The 27,190-nt window shown below is 50.0% G+C and overlaps 1 protein-coding gene across 3 annotated transcripts; it reads left to right on the forward strand.

Annotated features, from left to right (window-relative positions):
* Positions 1-2,447: 2,447 nt before the first annotated feature.
* Positions 2,448-26,980, forward strand: Lhx6 (LIM homeobox 6). Of its 3 annotated transcripts, XM_020173091.2 has the most exons (10): positions 2,448-2,728; positions 3,894-3,965; positions 4,344-4,526; positions 4,878-4,999; positions 13,533-13,753; positions 16,151-16,251; positions 16,477-16,572; positions 16,765-16,939; positions 20,372-20,475; positions 24,847-26,980. In XM_020173091.2, exons 1-10 carry the CDS (start codon positions 2,645-2,647, stop codon positions 24,865-24,867), a joined length of 1,179 nt encoding a protein of 392 aa, XP_020028680.1. In that variant the 5' UTR covers positions 2,448-2,644; the 3' UTR covers positions 24,868-26,980. The 3 variants fall into 3 exon arrangements, with proteins under 3 accessions (XP_020028680.1, XP_073907177.1, XP_073907178.1); XM_074051076.1 differs by lacking the exon at positions 3,894-3,965 and having other exon boundaries at positions 2,449-2,728; XM_074051077.1 differs by lacking the exons at positions 2,448-2,728; positions 3,894-3,965 and adding an exon at positions 3,354-3,578.
* Positions 26,981-27,190: the final 210 nt, after the last annotated feature.

Here is a 27,190-nt window from a genome sequence, read left to right on the forward strand (position 1 = left end):
CTCAACTATAAAATAAGTTAAAAATAACTTCTTTATAAGGTTGCTGTGAGGTTTAAAGAGAATAATGCACGTAAAACAGTAGTTGGCACATAAATGTTTAATAAATGGCTTTATTATTACTATTATTGTAATCATTCAGGGAGCACATTCTTCTCATTCCTCCTTATAGCTTATCTGTCAAGCCTCTGAAGCTTTGTAGTCATCTCTCTACCTGGATTACTTTCTTCTGTCCTCTGAACCTAAGTTTTACCTGCCCTTTACTTTCCACTCAAGTCTCCTCTACCCCTCTTGCCTAAGGAGTTTTGCAAAGCCAGTACAATCTTCATGCCTGTTTCCTGTAGTCCTGCACCCACTTGTGTGAGGCATAATGCAATGTGTGTTACCCCTGGATTCCCCAGCCACTCAGAAAGAAGGAGGAAGAGATCAGGGAGGTCCTGTTGTTATTACCATATTGCACATGAGCCAGGAGCCATATCCAGGTTTTTAACAGTATATGCAAAGTGTGCGTACACTTTGCGTGCATGTGCAGAGGGTGGACATGGTCATGAATGTAGTTTAGAAATCAAGGGTATGAGCTCTGAAACAAGATGAGTCTGGTTTTGGATTATTAGCCACAGGCACCATTTTTGACCTCTCACATAATCTCTCTGAATCTCAGTTTCTTCATTAGTAAAATAGGCACCATAAGAGATGCTGCCTAGCAGGGTTATTATGGGAAAAAATAAGATTATGATGGTGAAATGCTTAGCATTTTAATACCTGGCACAGATTAAAGTACTCTGAGAAGTTGGAATTATTAATATCTCAAAGACATATTTGAGGTGGAGGGAGTTGTTCACCACTTACCATGTTTGAGAGTGACTGTGTATGTGTGCACATGTGTGTATGCACACACCTCACTGGCTTCCACATTGCAACCTGTTCTCTTAGACTATGGGTTCGAAGAGAAACTCTTTGCTCTCTGAATTTCTGTATCTGAGAGTAATAAATAATTGGGATGCAGAGGCTAGAAAATGCCATTAGTTGGGGCTGTTTCTGTATAAAGGAACAAACAGCTGGTATATACCTAAAGGATGGAGGAGTGAATCTTTAAATTGTGTTGGTGTGCAGACATCCTCATCTGCCTGTATCCATTAGGATGTGCTTCTGTGTGTGTAGACTGACACTGTGACTATTGGGAAACCTGTATCTGCAGAGTTATGTGTACCATTTCTGCCTATATGTGATTACTTCACCATCTGTAAGGATATATGTGTATATTTGTGAACTAGTGAGTAGAGGACATAAAGTTATCCAGGGTTTGGAGCTCTGTGGGAGCTGTGCTTTCCTGAGTATGGATGTATGCACAAGTGTAAGCGCAATTGTGTAGAGTTGTTTACATTTGTAAATGAGGGCAATTATTGAGGTGAAGGTATGTGTGATAGGTTGTGGGTGGCTGTGCTGACTATAGGGCTAAATCTGACTCTGAGTTTTTAGAAGAGTATACGTATTTACATGTGTCTCTTTAGATGGTTAGTGTGTAGAGAAGGGGACTGAGATTGTAAGTGCCCACTTGTGTCTGTATGCTATAGGGTGTTAATGTGTACAAGGTTGACTTTAAGCTTGAGGATTCTGTGTCTGTGTACTTGGAGGCTGTATCTGTCTAAATACTGACTCTCCTCTCTCTCTCCTCTCTCTCTTTCTCTCTCTCACTCTCTCTCTCCCCTCCCTCCCTCCCTACAGAAGGTGGATGGTGTAGCTAAGCAAATTTTGAAGTGAAGGTAGATGTCCCAAGCAATCCCTCCTAAGAGAACTCAAGGGAACTCCACTCCCCTCCCCCCCCACACACACCATCCCATTCAGTCCTTAGGAGCTGGTTGTTATGGAGCAGAGGTATCTGTGTAGACATGTGAAGGTATGTGCGGACGCCTTGTGCCCCAGTTAAATGATATGAGCAAGTAATGATTTCCATCAGTATGTACACAAATGAACAGGCACAGCATTGCATCAAGAGTATAATGAATGACTTCATTTGGAGTCTGTCTCTGCAGATAGGATGACCAGGGGTCCCTCTTGTACCTGCGAATTGGGGCTGTGTCTGAGGGCGGTGGGTGCTCTTGAGGGAGGGGCCGTAGAGAGAGCTGTGTGGATGTGTACCCACCAGTGCCTTTGTATGTCAGCTTGTGTCTGAGTCTATCAGCAGCTCTGAGTTTCTGTGTGTCTCTCTGTCTGTGTGTATGTCTCTGGGTCTCTGCCTGGTTGTGTGTGTCTCGCTTTTCCTTAGCGGGGAGGAGATTGGTCACGCATGACTCATTTTGAACCGAGCGGGGCTCCAGCGGCAGGGCGGCCGCCGCCACAGCTGGAGGGGGAGGAGGGAGAGGAGGAGGAGGAGGAGGACTACCACGAGGGGGAGGAGGAAGAGGAGAAGGAGGGGGCGGGGGCCTCTCCAAGTTTGTCGGGACCTTCTTCCGAGGCGGCGGCGCCGGCAGCCAGGGAGGCCGGGACTGAGCGCGGGCCGGGGGTTGGGGCCGGGCCAGGGGCCGCGGGGCCGGAGCCTCCTCTCTCCTCCTGCTCTGGCTGCAGCCTCTGCTCCCACTGCGGCCGGGGCCCCCTTGTGCGCGGCTGTCGGCGCTGCGCGCCCACTGAGTCCGCCGCTCCCGGGCCCATGTACTGGAAGCATGAGAACGCCGCCCCGGCGCTGCCCGAGGGCTGTCGGCTGCCTGCCGAGGGCGGCCCCGCCACCGACCAGGTGAGCAACCGAGAGAGCTTGTGAGAGGGCGAGCGGTCGGGACTAGGGCCGGGCCGGTAGGGGCCGGGACCCAGCTCGGGCCGGGCCGGGAGGCTGGCTGCGGCAGGAGGGAGGGGTGCGGGGGTGCGCCTGGGAGAGTGTATATGTGAGTGTATATGTGAGTGTGTGAGCGCGCGAGCGCAAGAAGGGGGGGTCGCGGAAAGCGGGAAGACATTATGCAAATGTTGGAGGAATTTCTCAAAAAGCGATTTAGCAAAGACACAGGCGAATCAAGAGGAGGCGAGGCCGGTATTGTCCGTCTGAATAGGCGCTGATAGCGTCGATGCGCCGGGGGTTGTGCGGGAGCAACGCTGAGAATTCCGCCGCGGGGCCGGTCCCGGGCGCGCCGAGGTGCTGGAGGGTGCTTTTTTCTCCTCTTGGACGCCTCTCTTTTCTCTTTTTTGGTGCCGTTTCTCCCCCGATCTCGCCCCCTTTGGCCCCGGGTTTCCCTTGGACCGGCCCTCGAAAGGCGCCTGAATCCGTGTCAATTTCGCGGCGCGCGTCGGACTGGCGGGCCGATGCTCCTGGCGCTCCGGGTGATTTTTTTTTTTTTCTTAACCGCCAACACCCCCATCTCCTTTTTATTTTCTTTCTTTCTCTCTTTTCTCCTTTTTGCATTTTGTGCCGAGAGGAGAAGGGAGCGAGGAAAGGGGGGGTGGGTGGAGAGAAAAAATTCGATTTTTAATTACTACCATTAAAAAATCAAATTTGCAATTCTTTGGGCGGCCTGATGGATCTCACTGATTGACAGTTGGAATTGACACTCTGGCTACCTCTTATCTTGGGCATTCACGACAATTTCTAATTGCAGGTAGTTTGTGTGTATGCGCGTGTTTTTTTTCCCCCCTCAGAGGCTTGGATTGCAAGGGAACTAAGCGATTACTTCAAGAGCCACGGGTTAAGTGCAGGGAGAGGGGGAGAGAGAGGGAAAAAATCCAATCCAAATTCAAATTGCTTCATTAGAGAGACACCGCTTTTGTGGGGAAGGGCTTTAAATGCCCACTACAAAGTTAGGACTCATTGTTCGGCGCCGGTTTATATAACAGGCGCAGGGAGGCGCTGGGCTCAGGCAGCGCTGAGCCAGTTCTGCAGCCGCCGCTGCCTGCATTCCCTCCCCCTCCCCCAGGTGATGGCCCAGCCAGGGTCCGGCTGCAAAGCGACCACCCGCTGTCTTGAAGGGACCGCGCCTCCTGCCATGGTGAGTCCGATCGGCTCTGCCTTCGGCCCTCCGTCCCCCAGAAGCTCAGCCCTGGGCACCTGGCCCAGCTTTCAGGCCATGAACCGTTGCCCATGAGCTGGGGGACTCCCGGCGGGTGCCGCCCCTCTCTGAGCCTCGGTTTTCCGGTCAAGAATGTGGGCTTTGCCCGCTTCCGGCACCTAGGATGCGTGTGTTAAAAGTTGCAGCCGTCCCTTCGTCTCAACTAGGTCCTTGCATTCTTGTCCTCCAGCCTAGGGCGCGGCGTACCAGGCAGATTTCGTTGTCAGTTGATGCGCAAGGGAGTCAGATTTGTATCCGAGGCAGGGGCAACTCTGAGTGCTCAGCTCAGCGCTCTGCTCTTCCTCTTCTTCACTGCAGGCTCAGTCGGACGCAGAGGCCCTGGCAGGCGCTCTGGACAAGGACGAGGGTCGGGCCTCCCCATGTACGCCCAGCACACCATCTGTTTGTTCGCCGCCCTCTGCTGCCTCCTCCGTGCCGTCTGCCGGCAAGAACATCTGCTCCAGCTGCGGCCTCGAGATCCTGGACCGGTATTTGCTCAAGGTCAGTCAGGATAGATTGTTGTCTGTGTATTGGCGGGCGTGGGTTGTAGCCCATAGAACTGTAGGGAAAAAACGCTGGTGGCAGGTCCGCTTAATTCCGCATCCTGGCTCAGCCCGCTGCCCGACTGCGCAGCTTTGGGCGATTCTTAGGGCCTCTCTAAGCTCCAGGTTCCGACTGGAAAGTACTAAGAGTGTATATTTCCCGCAGTCTCAGTATTACAGAAGAAAATAGGGGAGTCACAAGTACCTTCTGAGTTTCAGCTACTCTGCCAGCAAATGAGGCGAGGGATACTGGGGCCGGACGTGAAAAAAGCCCGGGCTGAGCAGACCTTCTTCCCCGCCCCCTCCCCAGGTCAACAACCTCATCTGGCACGTGCGGTGCCTGGAGTGCTCCGTGTGTCGCACGTCGCTGAGGCAGCAGAACAGCTGCTACATCAAGAACAAGGAAATCTTCTGCAAGATGGACTACTTCAGGTAGGCTGCGGCCGCCGGGCCAGCAGTGCTGCGGCAGGCAGACCTCGGGCGCGCATACCCTAAGCCACTTTTGCTGCGGCGTCTGGTCTCCAATTCCGGAGCCCTGGCGTACGCAGGACCCAGCCCACCGGCTTTCTGCGTCCAAACCCAAAGCTCCAGGCCGCGTGACAGTGCCTGTACAGGTTCCAGCCAGAGCTCTGCCTCGGGTTCCCGCGGTCTGCTGGCTCTGTCTTGGGTCTTGCCTTAGCATCAGGCTCCAGTTCCGACCTGAAGCGCCGCGGTCGAGCTCCGACGTCGTGGCACTGGTCCCGACCGTTTCGGATCCCAGCTGCCAACTGGCTGTTATCTCCAGTGAGCCCTGCTCTGGCTTCAACAGTACTTTGACTGTAGTCGTGCTGAGGCCCTGTCCCGGAGATGGGCCCTGGACTCTTGATTTGGCTCTGACCGGATCTCTGCTCTGGGTTCAGATCTGCTCCGGTCCCAAGTACCAGCGCCGCATCCGATTCAGATCTTAACTCCAATCCAAGCTTCTCGTCCTAAACCCAACCTCGGTCTCTTGTCTCCGCCTCAACTCATGCCCTGGTAGCATTTCGAGTCTGGGGTCTTGCTTGGATCCCAGGCCACTGATTTAGTTCGGCTCCACCACCGTTTCCGGCCCCGGCTTCGTTCTTTCCTGGGTCTAGGTTCTGGCTTTGGGCAGTCTGGACAGAAAGGTAGAGAGGCAGGCGCAGAAGTTCGAAGCGCCGAGTAGGGTTGTTCCCCCGCCGCGCTGTTTGCATCGCACTACAGGCGCGCGTCCGGGCAGCTTATGATCCATCCTGCCGCCACGCCGCCGGGCGTCTCTTGCATGCGCCTCAGTACAAACCACGCAGCCTGGGCCTGATCTGGTCTGGTCACGGGGTCTGGGTCACTGCAATGCCAGGGGCACCAGGGCGGTCTGCCAGATTCTAGTGGGAAGCATGAGCCAGGCCCAGCCTGGTGGCCTGGCCTACAGAGTCCCACGCGAAATAGCATGGTATTGGTTTCTGGGAGGGACGTTTGTTCCCAAATGCTTTCTCAGGAAGTGGAGAAAGCTGCTTTTCCCCGTCTTACACCCCCCACCCCCACCCCCAATCCACATACATCCTTCCTCTCCTTGCCTCCGGGGAGGTCATGGCTTCAGTCGTTTGGAGAAGACCCCCGTCCCAGAAAGAGCCTCTGAGCCTATGGGAATGTTAGTAGCAACGGGAACACTCCTACCCGACCCCCCCCACCAGGGCCCAAGGAGAAGACCTCCAGTCTAGGAGGAAGTTGGCAGCATTTGGAGCTGGGATTCTCTGAGGAAACCATGAGGAGTGTGGTTGAAGAGGTTTATAGTTCCTTTATGTGATGGAGGTGAAAAGTGCAGCTGGTGTTAGGGATGGGGGGAGCACTGTACCTGCTGGCCTAGGATTCAGGGTGCAAGGAGCCAGTGCATCTGTATTATCTGCGATCTGTGCAGTGGTGCTGGGGAATATGCCCCTCAGCAGGTCAGGAGTGTGCAAATAGCAGGCATGTTTCATTATAGACAGTGTCTTTTAGCTCATGTGTGAGTATTGACAGTATGGGTCTATATGTGAATGTTGAGACCTTTATGTGTGTTTGTGAGTTTGTGCAGGGTGGTCAGAACGGGATCACATCTGGACCAGGATCTGGAGAGAGGGTGGGGAGAGAGGATTCTGTAATTGGTTACACCTCACCTCCATCTTCTCTGAGGGGACATTCCTGCTTAAGACTCTCTCCCCAGGTACCAAGGGATGAAGGGTATGATGTGAATGTGTACTCCTGGTTGTGGATTACTGCATATGTCTGTAGGCTGAAGGGTGTTATGGTCGTGTGGTGTGTAACCAGAGTGTGCTGTCTTCCCCAACTGTCCCATCTGTTCATTTGGCACAGGCAAGAAACGGTGGTTAGAGTCACTGTGTAGCCACCTCCTTTTTCTGGGCCTGACTCCAATTAGGGGGCCCTTTGGATTCATCAGGTGACGGGGAACTTGGGAACCCCAGCAGGATGGTGTCTGGGTCCTCCCCTGTAGAATAAAGCTGGACAGGACTTCTCTCCCAGCTCTCCTGGTGACAACAGACCTGGCAACCTTACCACTTGCCCAAATTTCTTCCCTTCTCCAGCCCCAGCTTATGGCCATGCTGGACTGAGCATGCTTGGATGCTGTGGTTAGCAGACCTTGAAGGACTAGTCAAAACTAGGATCCTGATTCCATCATTCACAGCCTACACTGATTCCCCATTCCATCACAGTGCAGTAGAAGGTAGTATATGCAGCCATCTTAGGGAAAAGTGGAAGACCAGTTTTGTCAGGACAGTTGTGACGTTGGGTAAGTTGCATCATTCTGTTCTGAGTTCTCCCTTTCCAAGATTGTCTCCTGAGCTGACAAGGAGGCCATTGAAGGAGAGAAGTTTCCATAAAGGCTTTTTAAAAGCCAATGGCTATGAATACCATCACTGTGACCCTAACAAGGTGGATACCGGGCACAAGCTTAGGATGGCATTTCCGCAGGCAGTTTGAGGAGCAGGACCTGCCTGAGCAGATGGAGCTAGGCTGCAGGTTCTGAGCACTAATCCTTTTCCAGTGACAAGAGACCCCAAAGCAAAACTAAATCACATTTTGGGTTAAGAAAATGGAGGGAATAAAAGCTCACTTTCCCAGAATGAGGGTAAAATTGTGGCTTTTCTGATCATTTCTCCCCCTGCCAGGTCTCCCCGCAGGCATAATCCATCTTTGATAGCCCCACCAGTAACAAAAATAATAAAACCCACAAAAAAAGGAAAAGAAAAAGCTGATGGAGCAACAGGCAAGGACTGTTGTCTGCAGTGAGTGGCAGCACTGGCTGCTGTGAGGAAGCTCTTTATGGTGAGCCTGGAAGAATGGTGGCGTGTGGGAGGCAGTGTCTATAGAGCTGGGGTTCAGGGGAGGATCATGTGGAATGTGGTGTAGAGCACTCTGCCCAAAGAGAGGCCAAGATCTTCCAACAGAGGAGAGTGAAGGAAGAAAGTGGCCAAAGCCCCACAGAGAAGGCACTTTGGGCTTCCCGGGTGCTCAACTTCTTCCTTATTCTACAGGGAAGGGGCTTTCCTCAGTTCTGTCTCCTGTCTTATAGGTTCTCCTTCAGTCTCCATTGGCAGAGCTGGTGTTGGCAGAGCTCTGAAGTTAGAAGTTAGGAAGGAACTCCAAGTTCTCTAGGGAGGGAGGTTTCAGAGCTTGGAACAGTTGGGGATGTCTAGCGATGCTCCTGGCTCATTTGTATTGTTGAGAGGGGTTTGTTTTTCTATCAGCTGTGTATTCTTGGCCAGGTCTCTGGATTTCTCTGCCTCAGTTTCTCCAGTTCACTGTCCAAACAGTGGTTTCAACCTGACTTTCATCTCACCTCACTGTTGGAGAGTCTTAGCAGGAAAAAAAATTACCAAAAGGGAAATAGGATAGGGTTTTTAATTTCTTCACTCTTTTGTTAAGACCATTTTTTTTTCTTTCTGACATTTCTAAGAAGTGAAGAAAGTTCTGGAGGAAAAATAGTGTTCCTTTTTGAAGCATTCACATTTCCATTGCCACCAGCCATCACAACCCAGGGCAGCTTCCCATAGCTCCCTTCTGCCTACTTACCTGCAGCTCCTGCACCACAAATAGGACATGGTCTGCTGGCAGTGCCCTTTGGGCTCCCTCAGCCTCCTGAAGCATCATGCCCATTGTGATGTTAGGGAGACCCAGGTCCTGGGAAAGTGGAAAGTGACATGACCAGAGTCACACAGTGATAGAGAACGTGGAAGATGAGAAGAGTAGGAGGGAGGCCAGCCATCATCAGAATACAGAGTTCTTCCTTCACCAGAAACTGTGCTAACCCGTTAGCTATTGGATCCTGTATGTCAGGTCCACCCGGTAAGTATCAAAGTGAGGCCCTGAGAAGTGAGGTCACACAGCTAATAAGTGATAGAGCTCAGATAAGCCCCTTAGCCACTAATTCCACCATTCCTATCCCTAAATACCCCCATACTCTTCTTCTGTAAGTAAGATATGCCAGCCACCTCTTTGTGCATTTTGAGTCACATGAATGGCAAAGGCCCCTCCCTGCTGGTCCCAAGGTTCTCAGCCCAGTTTGACTGGCTTTGCATAAAGACCATCCACTGTGATGTGTGATTCTCTGTGGGTGGCCCTGGGAGCATTAGGGCTGGAGTGACCTCCTCAGAGGTCCATGGCTGGTAAGTAACTTTGCCAAGACCATCTCACCCTAGTCCATGGCCCTCTTCCCTTCTGACACTGAGAGCAAGGAATAAAGAGTTAACTGCCTCCTTCCTGTGTGTTTATGGGGTGGGGGCTCTTAGAGTGTCACTTGGGCTGAAGTTCATGTTCTTTGCTTGGCTCACACCACTTAGGGCAAGTACTCAGCCTTCTCTGAGAACTTCTCTGTCCCCTGACTTCAGCCTTCTCCTCCAGAGTGAGGGTCCCAAGGGAGACTCTGAGCCTGGAAGTGGGCCCCCCACGGAGGTGCAGCGGGGCCCAGCTGTTGGGGGACAGATGTTGGGGAAAAAACTAGAGGGGAGCTGGGAAAGGAGGAGCCTTAGGCCAGGACCTCCTATGCACCAGTGTTTTAACCACTTAATTGCTGGTTCTTTTTTTTCCCTCCTTCCTGGCTTCATGTCCAATGGGTTTGCCTAAAAGGGCAAGAGCCGAGAGCACTGGGAGAGCTTCACTTCCAATCCTCTTTGTTCACTTCAAGGAATCCCTGTAAGGCCATCATCCAGCGAATGTCTGGAACCCAAAATAAATGAAGTCCAGTTTGAGTTTCAGCCCGTGGGCTCAGTAGCTTAGTAACTAATGTTGGTTCTCCCACCCTGAGTTTTAGTTTTCTCATGCAGAAAGTGGGTAGCTTATTAAATGGGGCAAGGAACTCCAATGTGCTCATTCCTAGAAGCTCGTTCATCCAATAAATAATTACTGAGTGTCTACTTGTTATCCAGGGACAGTTGACCTGGAAAGTGACTTGGTTAGTGGCGCACAGTTTCCGAAGCAAAACCAGGAATACCCTTTTCTCCTTTCAGGGGATAGAGGGCTTTCTGGTGCGATGCCCATGCTACTCTTTTCAACAGTTGCTAGGATTCGCAGCGTCTGTCCCACACATCTCCATCCCTAAAAGCGACTCAGTCCTTTTCGTCTTTGCCCTTTGCTTGCCGGGATCCACAGAGGGGACATGCAAGGCCCGGACATCACAAAAAGTCTGGGTGGTAATAGGCGCGCGCCCTAATCCCTTTGACTCTCCCTTCACAACTGTCGAACATCCCTTTCTTGAAGTTTCGTTGTTTTCTGCCGCTGATTTCGCTGCTTCCGGAATCTGGCGGCTGGAACCTTGCCGCCAGTTTGGGAAGGAATCTGTCAGTTTATCAGAGCCTGATCCAGAGCCTCCTCATGCCCTTTGTGATCTGACCCATGTCTTGAGGGAGGGGGGACACAATGCAGCCAAACCTGCATAATGATACCCCCATGCCTGATCCAATAATTCGGTGCAGGGATGAGTTCGTTGAATGCAAGGAGTCATGGCGAATGAGGGAGATCCTAGGGCTGTGAACAGGTCCCGGCATTTGGGGGTTTTACGCGGAGGGTGAAAAGTTGCTGATGAGTTACTCGGCGCACACGCTTTGGAGCAAGGGGATGGGGACACTGTGACCTACCTGTGTAGTCACAGAACTGACTTGGGTGTCGGAAACTTGTAGGGCAGGAAAACCAGGGGTGTGCAGAGGGACTCGGACACTTCCCTGGCCAAGGACCAGGAATCCCACCCAGCTACGCGTGAGGATGCGGACCACACATTCTGCAGAGCGCCGAGACCACAGGCGGCATTTCAGTCAATTTTGCCCGCCTTTGAAGGTCCGGACCTTCCCTGCTCCGGTTCTCCTCGCTCGCGGAGGATGTACCTCCCGCTTTCTGGAGGCGGCTGGGTCGTGGCCCCGAGCGCAGGAGTTTGTTTCTGGAACCCGTGGCCGGCGGAGAGTGGGAACGCGACTCGGTCAGATCAGGTCCCCCTTCCCGTTCATCCTCGGGTTGCTAGCTCCCCTTGTCTCCAGTCCCGCTGCTCCGCAGGTTCTAGGTCCTTTCCGTGCCTCCGAGGGGGCCTCAACCCCCGCCCTACACTCTGTGTTGTCTGCAGGAAGGCATTTGACGATTCTGAACCTCGGCTCCAATGTGTGAACCCTGGAGGCCAGATTCCCACGTAACCGTGTTTCAACGAAGCCGAGGGAGGGGTGGAATGAAAACGTTGCGCCCCGGGATGTCGACCCGAAATGTGGTCTCTGTGCATGGCTGGCCGCGCGGTACTCCTGAAGCACAAATAATGTAAAGCAAACCTTCCCTCTGGACTCTTGAGTCCAGAAAGTGCTTTCAGTTGGGACGCCACAAGCCCCGCTCCAGAAACAGGGGTTGGCCCCAGGCAGGACTAGAGTTGGGTGGGCAAAGCGGTTTCACCTCTTCCCTGGCGGACGGAGAACAGAGACCATAAACTGTGCTGGGCTTTTCCCCCCCCCGTAGAAACCGCGTTTCCGAGGAGTGTCGGGAACCGCCTCTGCATAGGGACCGGCTGACCCGGCAAAGGCGTGCGGCACAGCCCGCGCCAGCGAACCTAGAGGATTGGGCCGGGTTCTCTTGCACCCTTTGTCAGAAAGTGGCATTGGCGATGCGGGGGTGCATGCGAGAGCGGGAGCTGACCGAACCTGCCACACTTCCCCAGTCAGAACAACCCGACACTTTCATCAACTGTCAATTGCTTGTATTTGCTAAGGCAAGATATGCTTATCGTATCTTGATAACCAGAACATTTTTGCTGGGCTGTTTTCTTCAGCCACGCACAGGTGGTTTCTGAATGCTCCTTGGCAGAAGGGTTCCAATCCTGGGAGCAGAGACACAAATCTCTTTGGTGCTCATACGCACCCCCTCTCCAGAAATGCCTGAGGTGGAAGGAGAGAACCAACCAGACATTTAAAAACCAGCAATCAATGCTAAGAGTGGTGGGACTCTGTGGGAGGGCAAGTCCACAGCCTGTAAAGGCCTAGGGGTGGGAAAGTGCTTCAGAGGGGGCCATAAAGACCTGGATGTGACCTTCCATTGTGGTTGACTGAGACCCATGCTTGGGTATGGGATGGGAAGTCTTGAAGATTAGGAAGGAGGTGGGTCTGAAGAGGATGTGGTCTGTTGAGTTTTATAAACCAAAAGCATCTTGGACCAGATCCTGAGGTAGAGTAGAGCCACTGGAGACTGTAACAGAGCAGTGACAGAATTCCATGTGTATACTGGCAAGTTTCTTGTGACTGCATGTGAAGGATGTGTTGTCAGGGCAAGACTAGAAAGTAGGAAGCCAGGGTAGAGACTGGCAGTGAGTGGTGCCCGATGGGAACTTGGTCTAGGAGGGTCCCATTGAAGGTGGAGAGGAGAAGATGGATTCCAGAGATACAGAACCTACAGTCCCTGAGGATTGGTTGGATGTGGGATTTTGACAAGAGTATGATTTAGATTTCCATGCTTGAGGGTTGCATGAGTGGTGGCACTGCTCCCTGAAACAGACTGTCCAGGCTGAGAAGGTTGAGACAGTCACAGGTAAGTCAGCTACTTAAAGAACAAACCTTCCCTGGTGCCCAGGGCCTGATTTATGGCACAGGACACACCAGACTACTGTTTCCTAGAGGGGCTTCCAGTCTGGTGATAGAGACAACTTTACCCAAAACAGAGATGGAGAGGGGAGGAAGCAGAAGTAAGGAAGGCGTAAGGGGCAAGGGAACATTTGATCTGAGCTTTTTATTTTTGTTTTTTTAATATTTAGTATTAGGATGTCACAGGCTCCAGGGTATAAGACTGGCTGGGTTCTTGGTAGACTGCAAAGTACTACATAAATGGTAACAGTCATTTTTGTAGTCACAGTTGCAGCTCAGGGCCAGGAAAATGAAAGCTTGGAGGAATTAAACATTTTGCACAGGATCACAACTCCAGTTAGTATATGTCTGTGGAGTCTTCCAAGAAACTCTGAGTTTCTGCATAGCTGGAGCTATAGGTTATTCATCTTTGGAGTCAAACTGGCTGGGGTTCCTATCCTTGTGAGCTGTGTGACCTTGTGCAATTTACTTGCAATCTCAGATCCCCATTATTCTCCCCTGCAAAATGAGGATTAATTGGGATAATCTGTAAAACACTTAAAATTTGCTAGGCACGTGGTGCTCAAAAATTTTGTTATGTTTTTCTTAACACTTAGGATGTATTTTAATGAACAAATTAATATGATATACAAAGATATGTGTGAACATCAAAGAAAATTTGGAAAACTCAGAAAAGCACCAGGAGGAAAATAAAAATCACCCACCAGCTCACCTTCTAGGTGGGACCTGGCTGTAGAAGGGTTGTGGAGAGTAAAGAGTACTAAGAGCACTACGTGAACTAAGACCCTGGGGTCAGGAGCCTGGGGCGGGGATAGAGGAGGAGAGAGAAGCCTAAGCTTTGCCATCTCTTGTCTTTGCTCCTTGTCCCACAGCCGATTTGGGACCAAGTGCGCCCGATGCGGCAGACAAATCTACGCTAGCGACTGGGTGCGGCGGGCGCGTGGCAACGCCTACCACCTGGCCTGTTTCGCCTGCTTCTCCTGTAAGCGCCAGCTGTCCACGGGTGAGGAGTTCGGCCTAGTCGAGGAGAAGGTGCTGTGCCGCATCCACTACGACACCATGATCGAGAACCTCAAGAGGGCCGCCGAGAACGGTACCCAACCCGCTCCGCCCAGCATTTCTGTCCCCAGCCCTTTCCCACCCACTCTGGCACCCCAAGTATGGCCCACATCGCTTGCTTTACCTACTGGGTAGTCTCTAGAGCACTTGGAGGCAGCTTAGGGGATGGAGCTGCGCACAGAGCATGCGCTTCAGTTCCAACATTTGTTTTGGAGTGAAGTCACTGCCAGTGCCTGCAATTGTGTTAAAAGGGGTAATGAAAGGACACCTCAAAGATAGATGATCTGATGTGTTGTAAATCGAAGGCACTCAATGAACCCTGGAGATGATTCTCATGGCGGCACTTTTGGAAAGCTCTCATTGGCCTAGGGTCTCATCCCCTCAATATTACTAGTGCCAGTCCTGGAGAGATTATGTAGCCCCCTATTCTCTCCCTACTCCCCTCTTGGCAACGAAAAGGGTGGGGGTTTCATCTTGGACCAGGGACTCTGACTGTGTTTTAAAGGGACCCCTCCCTGAGTCTGGAGCCCCTGCTCTAGCATACTGTGTAGATATATGAAGTTTCCCTTCCTCTCTGGGCCTCACTTCCTCCATCTGTGTAAGATGAGTGTTGGACTAGAATGGTCTCCAAATTTGCTCTGGCTTTTTCCAAGACATATAGTCCCAGGGACAGGGTCCAGGTCTTCTAGGCATGAGGAGGATGGAGTCACAAGTGAGGTAGAGATTAGGGAAGGGGAGTGGAGGCTGGGCTGTGGCATAATTTCCTTGTCAGGGTGTGTGGATGCTACTAACTTCTCTGTATCATGGATTGTTTTATGTAATCCTTATGCTAGCTCTAGGAAGAAGGCTGGTGTATTCCCATATTATAGACTAGGAAAGAGGCAAAGATTATCTGTCTTATACTTGTTAAAGGTTACTTGTAGGTCTGACTCCAAAGTCCAGGATCTTAACTACCATACCAGAGTGCAGGACCCCTTAACCAGAACTCACAAAGCCAGGAGGCTCTGCCTCTATGACTTTCATTTTTCCTTCTGAAAAAAACAGAGGCACTAATCCTTGTCCTGCCTGCTTTCCTATGAGACATTAATATCACAGTTCCCCTGGGAAGTGGTATGGACCACCCTGCCTCAATTGTGGGCCCCATCCAGGACCACTAGTGTGTTCCTAGGTGTGGCCATGTCAAGGCTGTCCCTTTCTCCTGTCTGGATCAGGATTAAGTGGGGAGCAAGTGAACTTGGGGTGCAGTGAAGTTATCTGTAGTGCTTGGTAAGTCAGCTTTGGAGCTAAGATGGAAATCCAGGAGTTACAGATTCCTTCACACCATGGTCCCTCAGTAGTCACGGGCTCCTTCCACACCTGAACCATCCAGGACCACTCTTACTTAGTCACCACCTTGCCAATGACACTCTAGCTCTCACCATGCAGGAGAACTCATGTATTGGCTACTGTTTTGCTTTTGAAACATAATGTACCACACATACACATGTTCATCATAGAAAAATTATGGTTAAACAAAAGAGAAGAAAATAAAGATCACTCCAAATGCCACCTTCTTTCATGTTTTCCTGTTTATCTTTCCATTTTTTCTATATATGCATGTTAGTTCGTGGTTTTTCTCTTTCAGCATAGTTTTTCCCAGTTAAAAAAATTACAATAAATTTAAGCAGTGGTTATCTCTCAGTGGTGGAATTACTGGTGATTTTTTTTTCTCTTTTTCTGTGTTTATCTGAATGTTCTGGGCTTTTGTTAAAAACCTATTACTTTTGTATTCAGAAATACGAAGTTTTAAAAATAAGTTGGGAATAAATTTAGTGGTTTACAAGCAAATTGTGAAAGTACTATAAAAGTGAAAAAAGAATACCTAGCATATAGCCCAGATAACAAAATTAAACCGTAGAGAATTAAGGTGATGCAATTGTTTCAAAGACCTCAAAAGTTACAGAAGTACTGAAAGTAAAGAGTCTGCATAATCGCACTCTTTGGAGGTAAACCACTGCTAACACCTTGCTATAAATACTTCCAAACTTTGTTTTCCATTCGATTTTATAAAATTCGGGTCATGGCTCTGTAACCTGCTTGCTTCCTATCTCCACCAGTCTTCCCCTCCTCCCCTTTTTGCTAAGAGGCACAGTTTGGGGCCTTAGGGTTAGCCAGTTTTCAGATTCTAGTCAGAGGTTGGGGCAGGGTCTTTTCTTCTCTCTGAGCCTGTTTCTTCTTATGTAAAATGGGGATAATGCTACCTCTCCTTAGGACTGTGAGACCGAAGCCCTTTCCCCAAAGACTGAGCTTGGGAACTAGGACCCTGGGATCCCCGCTACCAGCAACCTCCGCTCCTGACCCTTCCAGGGACAAGCTCCCCCGACCCCCGTCCTTTCCAGGCTGCCATTAGAAGAGATGGGGACGCGTGGTCAGCCGCTTCTGTCGCCCCCAGGGAATGGCCTCACGTTGGAGGGGGCAGTGCCCTCGGAACAGGACAGTCAGCCCAAGCCGGCCAAGCGCGCGCGGACGTCCTTCACTGCCGAGCAGTTGCAGGTACCCGGGCAATCCCAGAACGATGTGGGCGTGGATGTGGGCGGTGTCTAAGAGTGGGCGGGGACTGAGAGGGCCTCAAGCTCCTCCCACCTGCCTGGACCCCGCGGGTGGCGGGGTGGGGTTGTAGCTGTCTGGGGCGTGGCCTAGGGTCCCGAGCCTCTGATTGGGCCGGGGTCTCGGCGACCTCCGCGTAGTGGAGCCTCACCGCCCTCCGGCGCCCTGCAGGTTATGCAGGCGCAGTTCGCGCAGGACAACAACCCCGACGCACAGACGCTGCAGAAGCTGGCGGACATGACGGGCCTCAGCCGCAGGGTCATCCAGGTGGGGCTCGGGTGGACGGGACCTTCAGGTCTGGGGCGGGGCCTAGGGGCCTTGGTAGCTGTGCCGAGGGTCGGGGGTGCACGTGGCCGGCCTTCTTCAGGAGGCGACAAGGCAGTTCGACTTGAGGTCCCCCTGGCTGCGCGTCCTACCCCTTCCTCCCCGAGGCTGAGACTGCTGAAGCTGTCGTTCCAGGTGTGGTTTCAAAACTGCCGGGCGCGTCATAAAAAGCATACACCGCAGCACCCAGTGCCGCCCTCAGGGGCGCCCCCGTCCCGTCTCCCCTCCGCCCTGTCAGACGACATCCACTACTCTCCGTTCAGCAGCCCCGAGCGGGCGCGCATGGTCACCCTGCACGGCTACATTGAGAGTAAGTGACCGCGACACCCGAGCTGCCGGGCCTGCGCTGCGGGGAAGAGGACGCTGAGGAGTGCGTGTGGGTGGCCCAGGTGCAAAGAGGTTTTGCGGAGCCTCGTGGGTGAAGATGTGGGCGTCGAAGTCACTCGGACCTATGGGTTGCTCCCAGGGTGTAATTTCCCCACTCTCCCTCAGTGGGACGGGACCCTTGGTAGAGGGAAGCAATTTATTATTTTTCCAAATACTTTTCCAGCACTCACTATGTGCCAGGACCCAGGGACTTGGGGAGAGAAGAAGGTGGGCAGGGTTCCTGCCTGTTCCTGTGTTCTGGTGGGCGGGGCAGCCTGCAACAGTAATGGACAGATGAGCCTGTGGCTTTCGTTGCAATGATTCCTATGGAGAAAAGGTGCCTTGTGGGAGTGTCCAGAGATGCTGGTGACAGTACTGCCTCTGCAAACTGAGACAGGAGGGATGGGGAGGATTTAGTGAGACACATGGATTGGGGGAATTGAATGTGGGCAGGACCTGGCCCACAAAACATCCTGGCATGGGTACATTTGAGGAAGCAGAAGGCCAGTGTGGGACCACTCAGGGCTGTGAAACCTTGGGCAAATCACCTAATTCCTTGAACCTCGGTTTCCTCATTTGTAAACTGGGATATTGATAATGCCTCTCAAAGGATCTTGAAAAATTATTCCTGTATCCCGTAAATATATTTTGAGTGCCTCCTGTGTTCTTAGCACTAGGATACAACAATGAAGACAAATGAGATTCCCTAGTGGGAGATGGTGAAGACACAATCCAATAGAGGAGGAAGGGCAGACATGTGGGTGGGCAGTGAGCACAAATCATGGTGAAGTGACCTTGGAGCAGGGACCTGGAGGAGTGAGGGAGCAGCCTTTGGGTTTCTGAGGGATGAATCTTCAGTGACTCTGCTAATGAACAGGTGCTTATCACAGATTCTCTTTCCCTCTAAGTTTGTTTCCTCAAAGCTGGGCATGACCAAACTAACAGAAGTAGATACAACACACACACACACACACACACACAAACACACACAACCTCCCTTTCTCTAGCTCCAAGTATAAGGGGAAAAGAAGGGAGGTGGAAGTGCTGCTTGCAAAGTACTTGCCATGTACCAGACATTATACTGACTGTGTCTCTAAACATCACAGATCACTATCTCACTAAACATGTGGAAACCAAGGGCCCACTGTGAGTAAGTAGGAGCTAGTACTCTTCAATAATTGGATGTGGGCCTTGGTGTCAAACTGCTGGGCTTCAAATCCCACCCTTGCCATTTATTAGCTATGTAGCATTGGATAAGGTTCTTAGCTTCCCTGAATACTAGTTCCCTTATCTATAAAAGCAAGGAAAGTAAGAGTACCTATCTAAAAGCAGTGTTGTGAGCATCACATGAGATAACTTACTTAAAGTCTTCTACATTTAGTAAGTGCCCAATAAATATTAGCTGCTCTTGGGATGGTGACAGTGAGTTTGGTTGGCAGAAGTAGGAGTGCAGAGTCCTGCCTACTGTACCAGGCTGCTAGGTAGAACCACATGTCTACTGTTCCATTTCTGAACCATCTGTTCAATACCAGAGACACATTTCTAAGCAGTGACTTGTGTTCAGCCTGTATAGAACCTATTAAACACTTGTTAAACATGTAAAGGATCAAATGCTCTCTAGGTAGCAGGGGTCTGGCTACCAGCTAATACTTGGTATGGAGTTGATAATAGAGCTAGGTGATCCTGTTGGAAGCCAGGTCAAGATTCTTCACACACTCTATTGATTAAGCCTAGATATGTCTTTGATGCCTAGAGAAGGGGCTGGGATGCCTTTTCTCTTCCCCTGGAGGTGGAACCCAGCATCTGGACCTCTCTCTCTCTCTCTCTCTCTCTCTCTCTCTCTCTCTCTCTCTCTGTCTCTCTCTCTTTCATTTTGGGGCTTGAATTCAGGTCCTTGCACTTGCTAGGCAAACACTCTACCACTTGACCTTTTGCTTTATTTTTCAGATAGGATCTTGCTTTATGCCTCTGCCACCTGTATTGTGATCCTATTCATGCTTCCCACATAGCTGGGATGGCAGGCACACACACTACTATGCTCATCTTTTTATTGGTTGAGATAATGTCTCAAAACCTTTTTGCCTGAGCTGGCCTTTAATTGTGATCATCCTGATCTCCACCTCCAGAGTAGCTAGGGTTACAGGCTTGAACCACAGTGACTGCCTGGACCTATTTGTTACCTCTTACTGCTTGACTGAAGATTATCTGAGCAGTTTGCTTTACAGCTTAGTAAAGTCATGGTGCCTTGAATTTTCTGGAGTGTTAGAGTTGGAATCTGATGAGAGTGTTGGAACCAGATCCCACACAAAATGAACTGCTTTGCAGTTAACTAAAATCACAGGATCCTGAGTTTCCTAGAGCCTTAGAGCTTAGAATCTGATAAAAATCTTTGGAATCAGACCTCAGAAAATGGGCAGAAACACATACTTGAGTAATTCAAGGCTGTTCATGGATTCCTTGATCCCAGGGAGTCAAGAACCCCTAATTTAATATAATTGCTTTATTATACAGATAAAAGAACAATGGCTCAGAAAGGCACAGTGATTTGTCCCAAGTTACATATCAATTATAAGTTTCTGTACAGGGCTCTTTCTGTGGTCAAAGAGAACAAAGTCTAGAGAAGAGACAGGTAAAGAACTTCTCCACTAGAGTTGGTTAACAGGCTAAAGCATGAGATATTTGAATCAGACACAAAGAATTTCCTCAACAGTTTTAGATGTTGGAATAGGATATGGAACTTCATTCAATAAATATTGAAAGGGTATCTACCAGATGCCATTCCTCACTCTAGGTACTAGAAATCCACACAGATCTAGAATCTAGAAAACAAAAATTCCTGCATTTACAAAGCTTACATCCTAATTGGCAAAGACAGGTAATATCAAATAAACAATAAAAATAAACAGTAAGTCAGATGATTAGGGGTGAGGAAGAAAAAGTAGGCTGGAAGGTGGATAGGGAGGGGAAGGATGGCTGTTGGTGTTGGGTTGCAGTTGTAAATAGGGTGGTGATATGCAAGAGCAGGGTCTTCTAGGAAGCACCCAGCAAATCGTCTTTGGTGACACCTGGGAGATCAGATGAACAGGTGAGGATCTGAACAGACAGGGCACAGCCTTGCTTGTAAGTTTTCAGGACATATGCATGTAGTAGTACTTGTTTATCAGTGAGCTGGACAGTTATACCTAGTAATCACAGCACTTTATAAAGCATTTCACATACAACATTGAACCAATTCAACTGAAATCTTTCCCAGGTTACCCAAGTGGTAAGTGGCAAAAGTGGAACTGGTCTCAGGGATCCAGCTTACAGAGCTTGGGGCAGGTGGGATCTTGTGTGGAGCCTGGGGATAGACTCCAAGGCATCCTCTCATCCACAGGTCAGGTACAGTGTGGGCAGGTGCACTGCCGACTGCCTTACACCGCGCCCCCTGTCCACCTCAAAGCCGATATGGACGGGCCACTCTCCAGCCGGGGTGAGAAGGTAAATGGAATCTGGTTGGGTCTGATGGGTCTGAGCTTTCTTTCTGGGGATGAGTTTCTGGCAGCATTCCCTATTGTTGAGTGGGCACCATACCACTCTCAGCAGACTGCTTAGGTTCCCACTGCACCCTCAAGGCAGTCACCTGACTAGCCACTCGTGTATCCCATGTGCATATTACTCTAAAGTCCTCCTTATAGCTCCTTCCTTTCCTGCAGTGTGGCCATTTTTTTTTCTTTTTTTCAGATTTGTGAATTTACTCAAGATTTGAGGTTTTAGGAAGTGTTTCTGTCACACAACAGCCTGCATCCCATTATCTCACTGGCTCCTCTTCCTCCGTTTCATTCCTGTCTGTTGGGTGTGAATATCCTTGTGGGGCCCAAGGATAGTGGACCAGCATGTGATGGTGGTCAACTGGCAGGGCCTCCTCTGCGGACCCAGGTCTCTGGAACTAGTACTGATATCCTGAGGGTGCTTAGATATTACCCAGCCCAATGGCTTGAAGGCTTTGTAAGCACTGGTTGTTTAATCTTGTCCATACACAGGTGAAAGTTGAGGGAGCAGCTTTGCATGAAACTCTGGAGAGGGGTGGTGTACCTCCCCCTCAGCTCCCAGGTCTTATAAGCCATTACTCTAGGTCCAGGTAGCTAAGGGGCCTAACCTGGATGAGAACCTGTGCATTTATTCATTCACTTATGCATTTATTTAGACAGGAGCACAGAGCTAAGGAAAGCAGAGTCCCTGCCCTTAAGGAGTCCACAGTCTGGATGGGGAGACAGACCTCTAATGCTTTTAACATAATGGTGTGTGTTAACACAGTGAAGGGGGAAGCATGGGATATGGGGCGAGGTGGGAGCAAAGGAAAGATGTAGGGTGTAGAGAAGACTTCTCAGAGAAAGGCAGCCCAGGCCTAGGCCTGAAAGCTCAATAAAGGCTTTATTAGAGAAGTCATCCTGCTTTTAAAGAACTTTGAGCCATTCAATGTCACAGGCACATAGGTATGGGAGGCAAAAGGGTGAGGAACAGGGCCCTAGGGTTGCCAAGTTGAAGAATTGGACTTTATCACTGTGGTGGTCCTCAAAGAGGCTGAGAGGGAGGATGTGTGTGGGAAACTGGGAGCTAGTGGACACAATGGTCCAGGGAGAGAGGATTAGCACTTTAGAGCTGGAAGGACCCTCCATGGCACTCTTATCTAGCATGTCCCAGTTTTGGTGTGCCTCAGAATTACCTAGGCAGTTTGGAAAGGTATAGATTCTCAAGCCAGAGACTGATGGGGAGGTCTGGAGTGGGGTGCCCATCCCCATGTAATGCCCAGGAGTAAAGAATACTCCTGCAGGTTATTTCCTCTGCCTCTGTCTCCTGGCTAAGCACCTACTGTGTGCTGGGCTCTGTCTGTGGTGGGTACCACAGGGAATGTGTATAGCATGGAGGTTTGGACAGCCTACATTTTCAAGTAAACGGTAGGTTCAGTACAAGAATTTAGTGATGGGTGAGCACACACCAGGAAGGTCTCCTCTGAGGCTGTCACATTCACAATATCAACTTCTGTTTTTTGGTCTTCTCTTCTGTTCAAGGTAGGCACTTTACACACATTATCTGCTTGACTCCCACCCACCTTTGGATGTGGAGATGGTCTGGATGTAAAGATAAAGAAAATGAGGCTCAAAGAGATGACATGGTTTGTCCATAGCTGTGGCAAGTCTGTTGGACTCTGAAGTCTGCAGTTCAGTAATTTCTTCCTTTTGGGTAGCACTTTACAATTTACACAGTGCTCTGCGACCTCATCCTTCACAGCCTCTCTGAGAGGATGATTACAATGATCTCCATTTCGTGCCTGTAGAAACCAAGGCTCAAACAGAGCAATAACTCATTCAGGGTCACACTGTACATGAGCAGAGCTGACCTTGATCCTGAACTACTTGTCTTGGAGTTGCTCCTTTCCTGTGGGGGAACATTCGTCCTGTTAGACCGGGCTCTGGGGCTGCAGAAGGGAGCTGACCTGAACTCTGCCTTCAAGGAGCTTGTGGCTTTGAGCAGGATGTGGGCAGTTGAGCTGCAGGGTGATTGGGCAGTTGGAGTAGGGAACTACCCTAACCTTCAAGGACCCCAAAGAGGGAGTGACAAACTCTAGGGGAGATGCAGGGGATGAGAAAGGCCTTCCATGTCAAGAGTGCAGCAAGTGCAAATACACAAAAGCACAAAGGAGCCTGAGTTTTAGGGGACAACTGGATGTTCAGTGTGGCTGAGGCCCAGGGAAGTGTGAGGGGCTGAGAGGGTGGGGGAGAGGAGCTACACATAATGAGTTTGGTTCTTGGAGTGAGGAGCTTGGGCACTGCATGCAGGGAAGGGGTGGGTCTTGGAAGTGTGTAGGGCTGGGCTCAGTGCTTGGAGAGAAGCCCTTGTCTCCTGGTGGCTCAGCTAAGCTTGTGGTTATGTCTGAAAGATGAGCCAGGCTGGGTGCTGGCAGCTTTGATTCTAGGTTTCTGGCCCTTGGGTTTGTCTGCTGAGCCAGAATTCTCTGTTGCTGGCCTGTGTCCCCAGCTTTGTATCCAGAAGCTCTGTATTAAAGTGGGTCTCTCTCCTCCATGACCTATTGCCCTCTTACAGTCTGTCTTTCTCACCTGCTCCAGGGACCTTTCCCATCTACATCTGATCAAATCCATGGGGCCTGATGAATTACATAGTGTGGGCTGGGTAGGATGGTATGGGTTTTCTCCCAAGTTCCTCTGGACTGAGCCAGCCTATCTGTGAGGAGACTCAGTGACCCCTGGGGTTGTCCCTGAAGCCACACATCTAGACCAGTGCTGGCCTGGCTAGGAGAGCAAGGCCCTGGACATTCTTAGGGGCAGCTTCCTGTCTCCAGGGCATCATCATTTGGCCACACATGCCTGCAAGTTTCCAGAACTATATCTCTTCCTGGTCGTGTATCCTGATCTCACAACTTCAGCCTTTGGAAGTTTCTTAAAAGTCAGAATCACCCTGCTGCTGGTCAGATGGAGAGACTAAGGTCCACAGAAGGGAAGATCTGACCAGAGTCAATTCTTTGAAATGAGCTTCTCTTAATAAGGGTTAATAAGGGTCTAAAGCAAGATGTCCTGCAAGCCAAAGGGAAGCAGTGCCCAGGATGGGGTGAGGAATGCAGCAAGGGCTCTGAAGCCAGGCGATCATGAGTCCCAGAACTACCACTTCCCTTGAGAGCTTGGAGTACAGTTAGCTTCTTGGAATTTTAGTCTTGTATCTGCAAAATGGGGATGATAATAGCTCCCATCACATGGCGTTGCTGTGGAGATTAAATGCAATGACACATAAAGAGCCTAGCACCATGCCTGCTACACAGAAAGTGCTCTGTAGGTCAACACAGAGCACTTTCATTGTGATAGTTTCCTCTTATCCCTGGGTGTTATGTTTCAAGATCACTAGTGGATGCCTGAAACTATGGTTAGTACAGAGCCCTATGTAAGGCTATATTTTTTCCTACACATACATATCTGAGGTAAAGGTTAATTTATAAATTAGACTTAAGCGATGAACAATAATAACTAACGATAAAATAGAACAATCGTAACAATATACTATAATAACTTATATGAATGTGGTCTCTCTTTTGAAAGAGTCAAGACAAATATTAATATTTTTGAACTGTAGTTGACCACAGATAACCAAAAATCACAGATTTGGGAAGGCACTACTGTGCTACTGTGGAGATCATCATCATTGCTTTCCTCCTCTAACTCCTTGTGGTATCTGATTCTGGGCAAGAAACATTCCTAATCAAAAAAACATTTATCAGCCATGTGGCCATTCCCACTGGATGTCCCTGGATCACTTGAAGTCTCCTCTACATTTTACTGTGAAAAGGAGCATCCCACTGACCAGCCGAACTGGTTGGGTGGGTCAGTGAGGTATCAGCCCGGTGCTTTAGGTGGAGAAGGAGAGGGAAAAGGAAAGGAGCAGAGGGTCTGCCCACCCACTCAGCTGGCCCACCTCTTCCTGCCTATGTGATCATGGGCTTACCAACAGTCACCTCTGTGACCTTCAGTGCCCTTTCTGTGAAACAGGGATCTTGGTGGGATTTCCTCCTGGCGAGTGTAGGGTAAAGAGCTCACTAGACATTTGCTGCTATTACTGCATCTTGTTGAATCCTTCTTGCTCTGAGAGAACTTCTCATCCCTGATTACCTTCCCTCAGAGAGGGGAAGTGAGTTTCCCAAGGTCCTGCAGCAAGAAAGCTGAGAACTAGAATTTAAACCCAGGTCTAGGCTCTGAGCCCATCCTCATGTTCAGTATCTTTGAGGTCCCCCGGGGCTGCAGAGGGTCGGGAGAGGGGAGGAGGACAGGCCCTCACTCAGCCACTTTCCATGCCCTCCTCTTTCAGGTCATCCTTTTTCAGTACTAACACTACCGGCACTTGCGCATCTGTCCACGGACATCCCACATCCCTCAGCTGCTGAGAACCAGTGTCGAGCTGCAGCCAGGGATCCACTGCCTCCACATCCACCCCCACCAGCCATCCTGCCCTCAGCCAGCTCGGCCTCCCAGGCCTGGTCTTTTCCTCTCCTGCTGAGAACCAGAACCCACCAGGAGCATCACAGAGTCCTCCTCTTGGAAGGCAATGTGAAAACTGGGTGAAAACAACAAGCCTGTTTTTACCATTCAAACAAGAGTTATCTTCAACTTCAGCCTATTACAATAGCAAAAGGCAAATTGAATCGTGAGATGCCAACAGCCTCCTAATTTACAGGTTTTCTTCCCCTCATATTGGCCTTTATTTACTACTTCCTTGGAACCATCCCTGAATTACAAATAGCCAACAACCCCCAGTGTTATCCACTCTGTTGCTTTTGTCTGGAAAACTCTACAGTGTTTGTGGGATATTCCCAAAGGAAAGCTGTGTTCTAATTTTATCATTTCCATCTGTCTGGTTATGTCAAGTTAATTCAGAAAGAGAAGAGACACTGACCAACCCTGAGAGGCCCAATAGGGCAGAGATGGAGTCCTGCCCAGACCAAGAGGCAGAGGGACAGACAGGGATGGGCACAAAGACCCCACTGGTTTGGAGACTGAGGAGAGGGATGTGACACACTGGACTGGGAGAGGTGCTGTTTCATAGAAAGAGAAAAGTTGGGTGTGGGCTCTTCTCCCACTGAATTATCTAGCATATATGCAGGAACCATGGCAGAGATGGCATTTGATCTGTGTGATGTCACTGCTGAATGTTTGGGCAGGCTGGAGTTGGGGGCCATTACTGGCTACTTGTTCATTCCTGATGGGGGTACCTAGACCAGTGTTCTGGGGTGGAGGGGAGACTACCCATGGAGGGCCAGGGAATAGAGCCCAGTGAAATGACAGCTAGAATATTCATTCTGATCCATCTGAGTAGAGAACACTGCCCATGGTCTAGGTGAGTGTGCCAGGCCCAGGATTCCAACTGGCACCTTTGTGCTTTCTCATCAACCTTGCCCAGAGCCAGCCCCACCTACTCGTGAGAACAGAGGCTAGACACAGCTGTGCTCATATCCACCCCAGCCTGCTGCAGCTCTCCCACCCCAAACAAAGGGCTTGGACTGTACAAGACCATGATTTATATTTTCAGGGGAGGCCCATTTGTCCCAAGCTTATCCTGTAATTCTAGAACTACTTGGTGACCTGATGCATTTTCCATTAGAGCTGCTAGAAAGCATATTTTAGACTATTTCCTCCTTCCTGCTTTTGGAAGGAGACTCTAGGACAGGGAAAGCAAGTTCATAACATATATGTAGCAGCCATCCCTGGTTTCACCTATGGCAGACACTGCTAATCAATTGCATCACTCTATCTCACTAAGTCTGGATAAAGTTTCAGATTTCATATTTTGGAAGTTGGCACTTAAATGAGAATCTCTCTGCTATTTGCTCTGGGACCTAGAGGAGGGTAAGACATGGGTGTGGCCTAAGAAGTGAACCTGTGTCCTCTCCCTTCCAAAGATCTCACAGCGGACTAAGGACAAAGAAAAGGCACCACTTAGAATGTAGTGAGTGCAGTTCAGTTCAGAACTCATCCAGTGTCCTGTGCTGGGCCCTGATATTATCACAAGTAACCAGGGCCTGATCCCTGGCCTTGGGATGCTCAAACCTTTCCTTAGAGTTTTGCTCCTAGTGATCAAAGCCCTGACTGCAACCATGTGGTAAGTGCATGGATGAGCCCTGGCCAGGGTCATTCAGTACCCACTCTGCCTTGAGCCTTCTCCTAGGGTCTGTTCCTTGCGTGGGTCACATGGCCGTAGCATGTTGCAGTTCGAATGTCTCCACTACCCTGTTAAGAGCAGCCTGGGAATGTACAGGCCATCAAGACTATTTATTTAAATACAAACAAAAGGGGAAAACACACACATGGAAAAAAAATGTAAGCACTTTTTTTGTAAAACCAATGTCTGTTTTGTTACATACCTTTCATGTCGTGCTTTGTAAATGTCTTATTTGTGTAATAAATAAAGTTAATGCAGGTAGAAGTGCTGGCACTTAAATCCAGAACATGGTGGAATTCCATTTCTTTCCTGCTCTCTGGTTAGGGGATTGGGTCCCTGGCTCCCAGAATGTCTGGGCTGCTGGATAATGCAATTCTGGAAAGTGGTACCATTTCCCAGTTAGTAAACCATGCATTGCAAAAGCATGATGACAGGTTTCTTCCCTAAGTACTGCATCACCCCTGTGTCTTAGCTAAGCTTTGTAGGAAATCAGACT

This window comes from Castor canadensis, chromosome 13 (assembly GCF_047511655.1).
Source record: "Castor canadensis chromosome 13, mCasCan1.hap1v2, whole genome shotgun sequence".
NCBI classification, from domain to species: Eukaryota; Metazoa; Chordata; class Mammalia; order Rodentia; family Castoridae; genus Castor; species Castor canadensis.

Coding starts and splice junctions, on each gene's coding strand:
- Lhx6 (XM_020173091.2), top strand. CDS start 2,645: ATGTACTGGAAGCATGAGAACGCCGCCCCGGCGCTGCCCGAGGGCTGT. Junction 4,527..4,877: donor TGGACCGGTATTTGCTCAAG/GTCAGTCAGGAT, acceptor CCCCCTCCCCAG/GTCAACAACCTCATCTGGCA. Junction 20,476..24,846: donor TCTCCAGCCGGGGTGAGAAG/GTAAATGGAATC, acceptor CTCCTCTTTCAG/GTCATCCTTTTTCAGTACTA.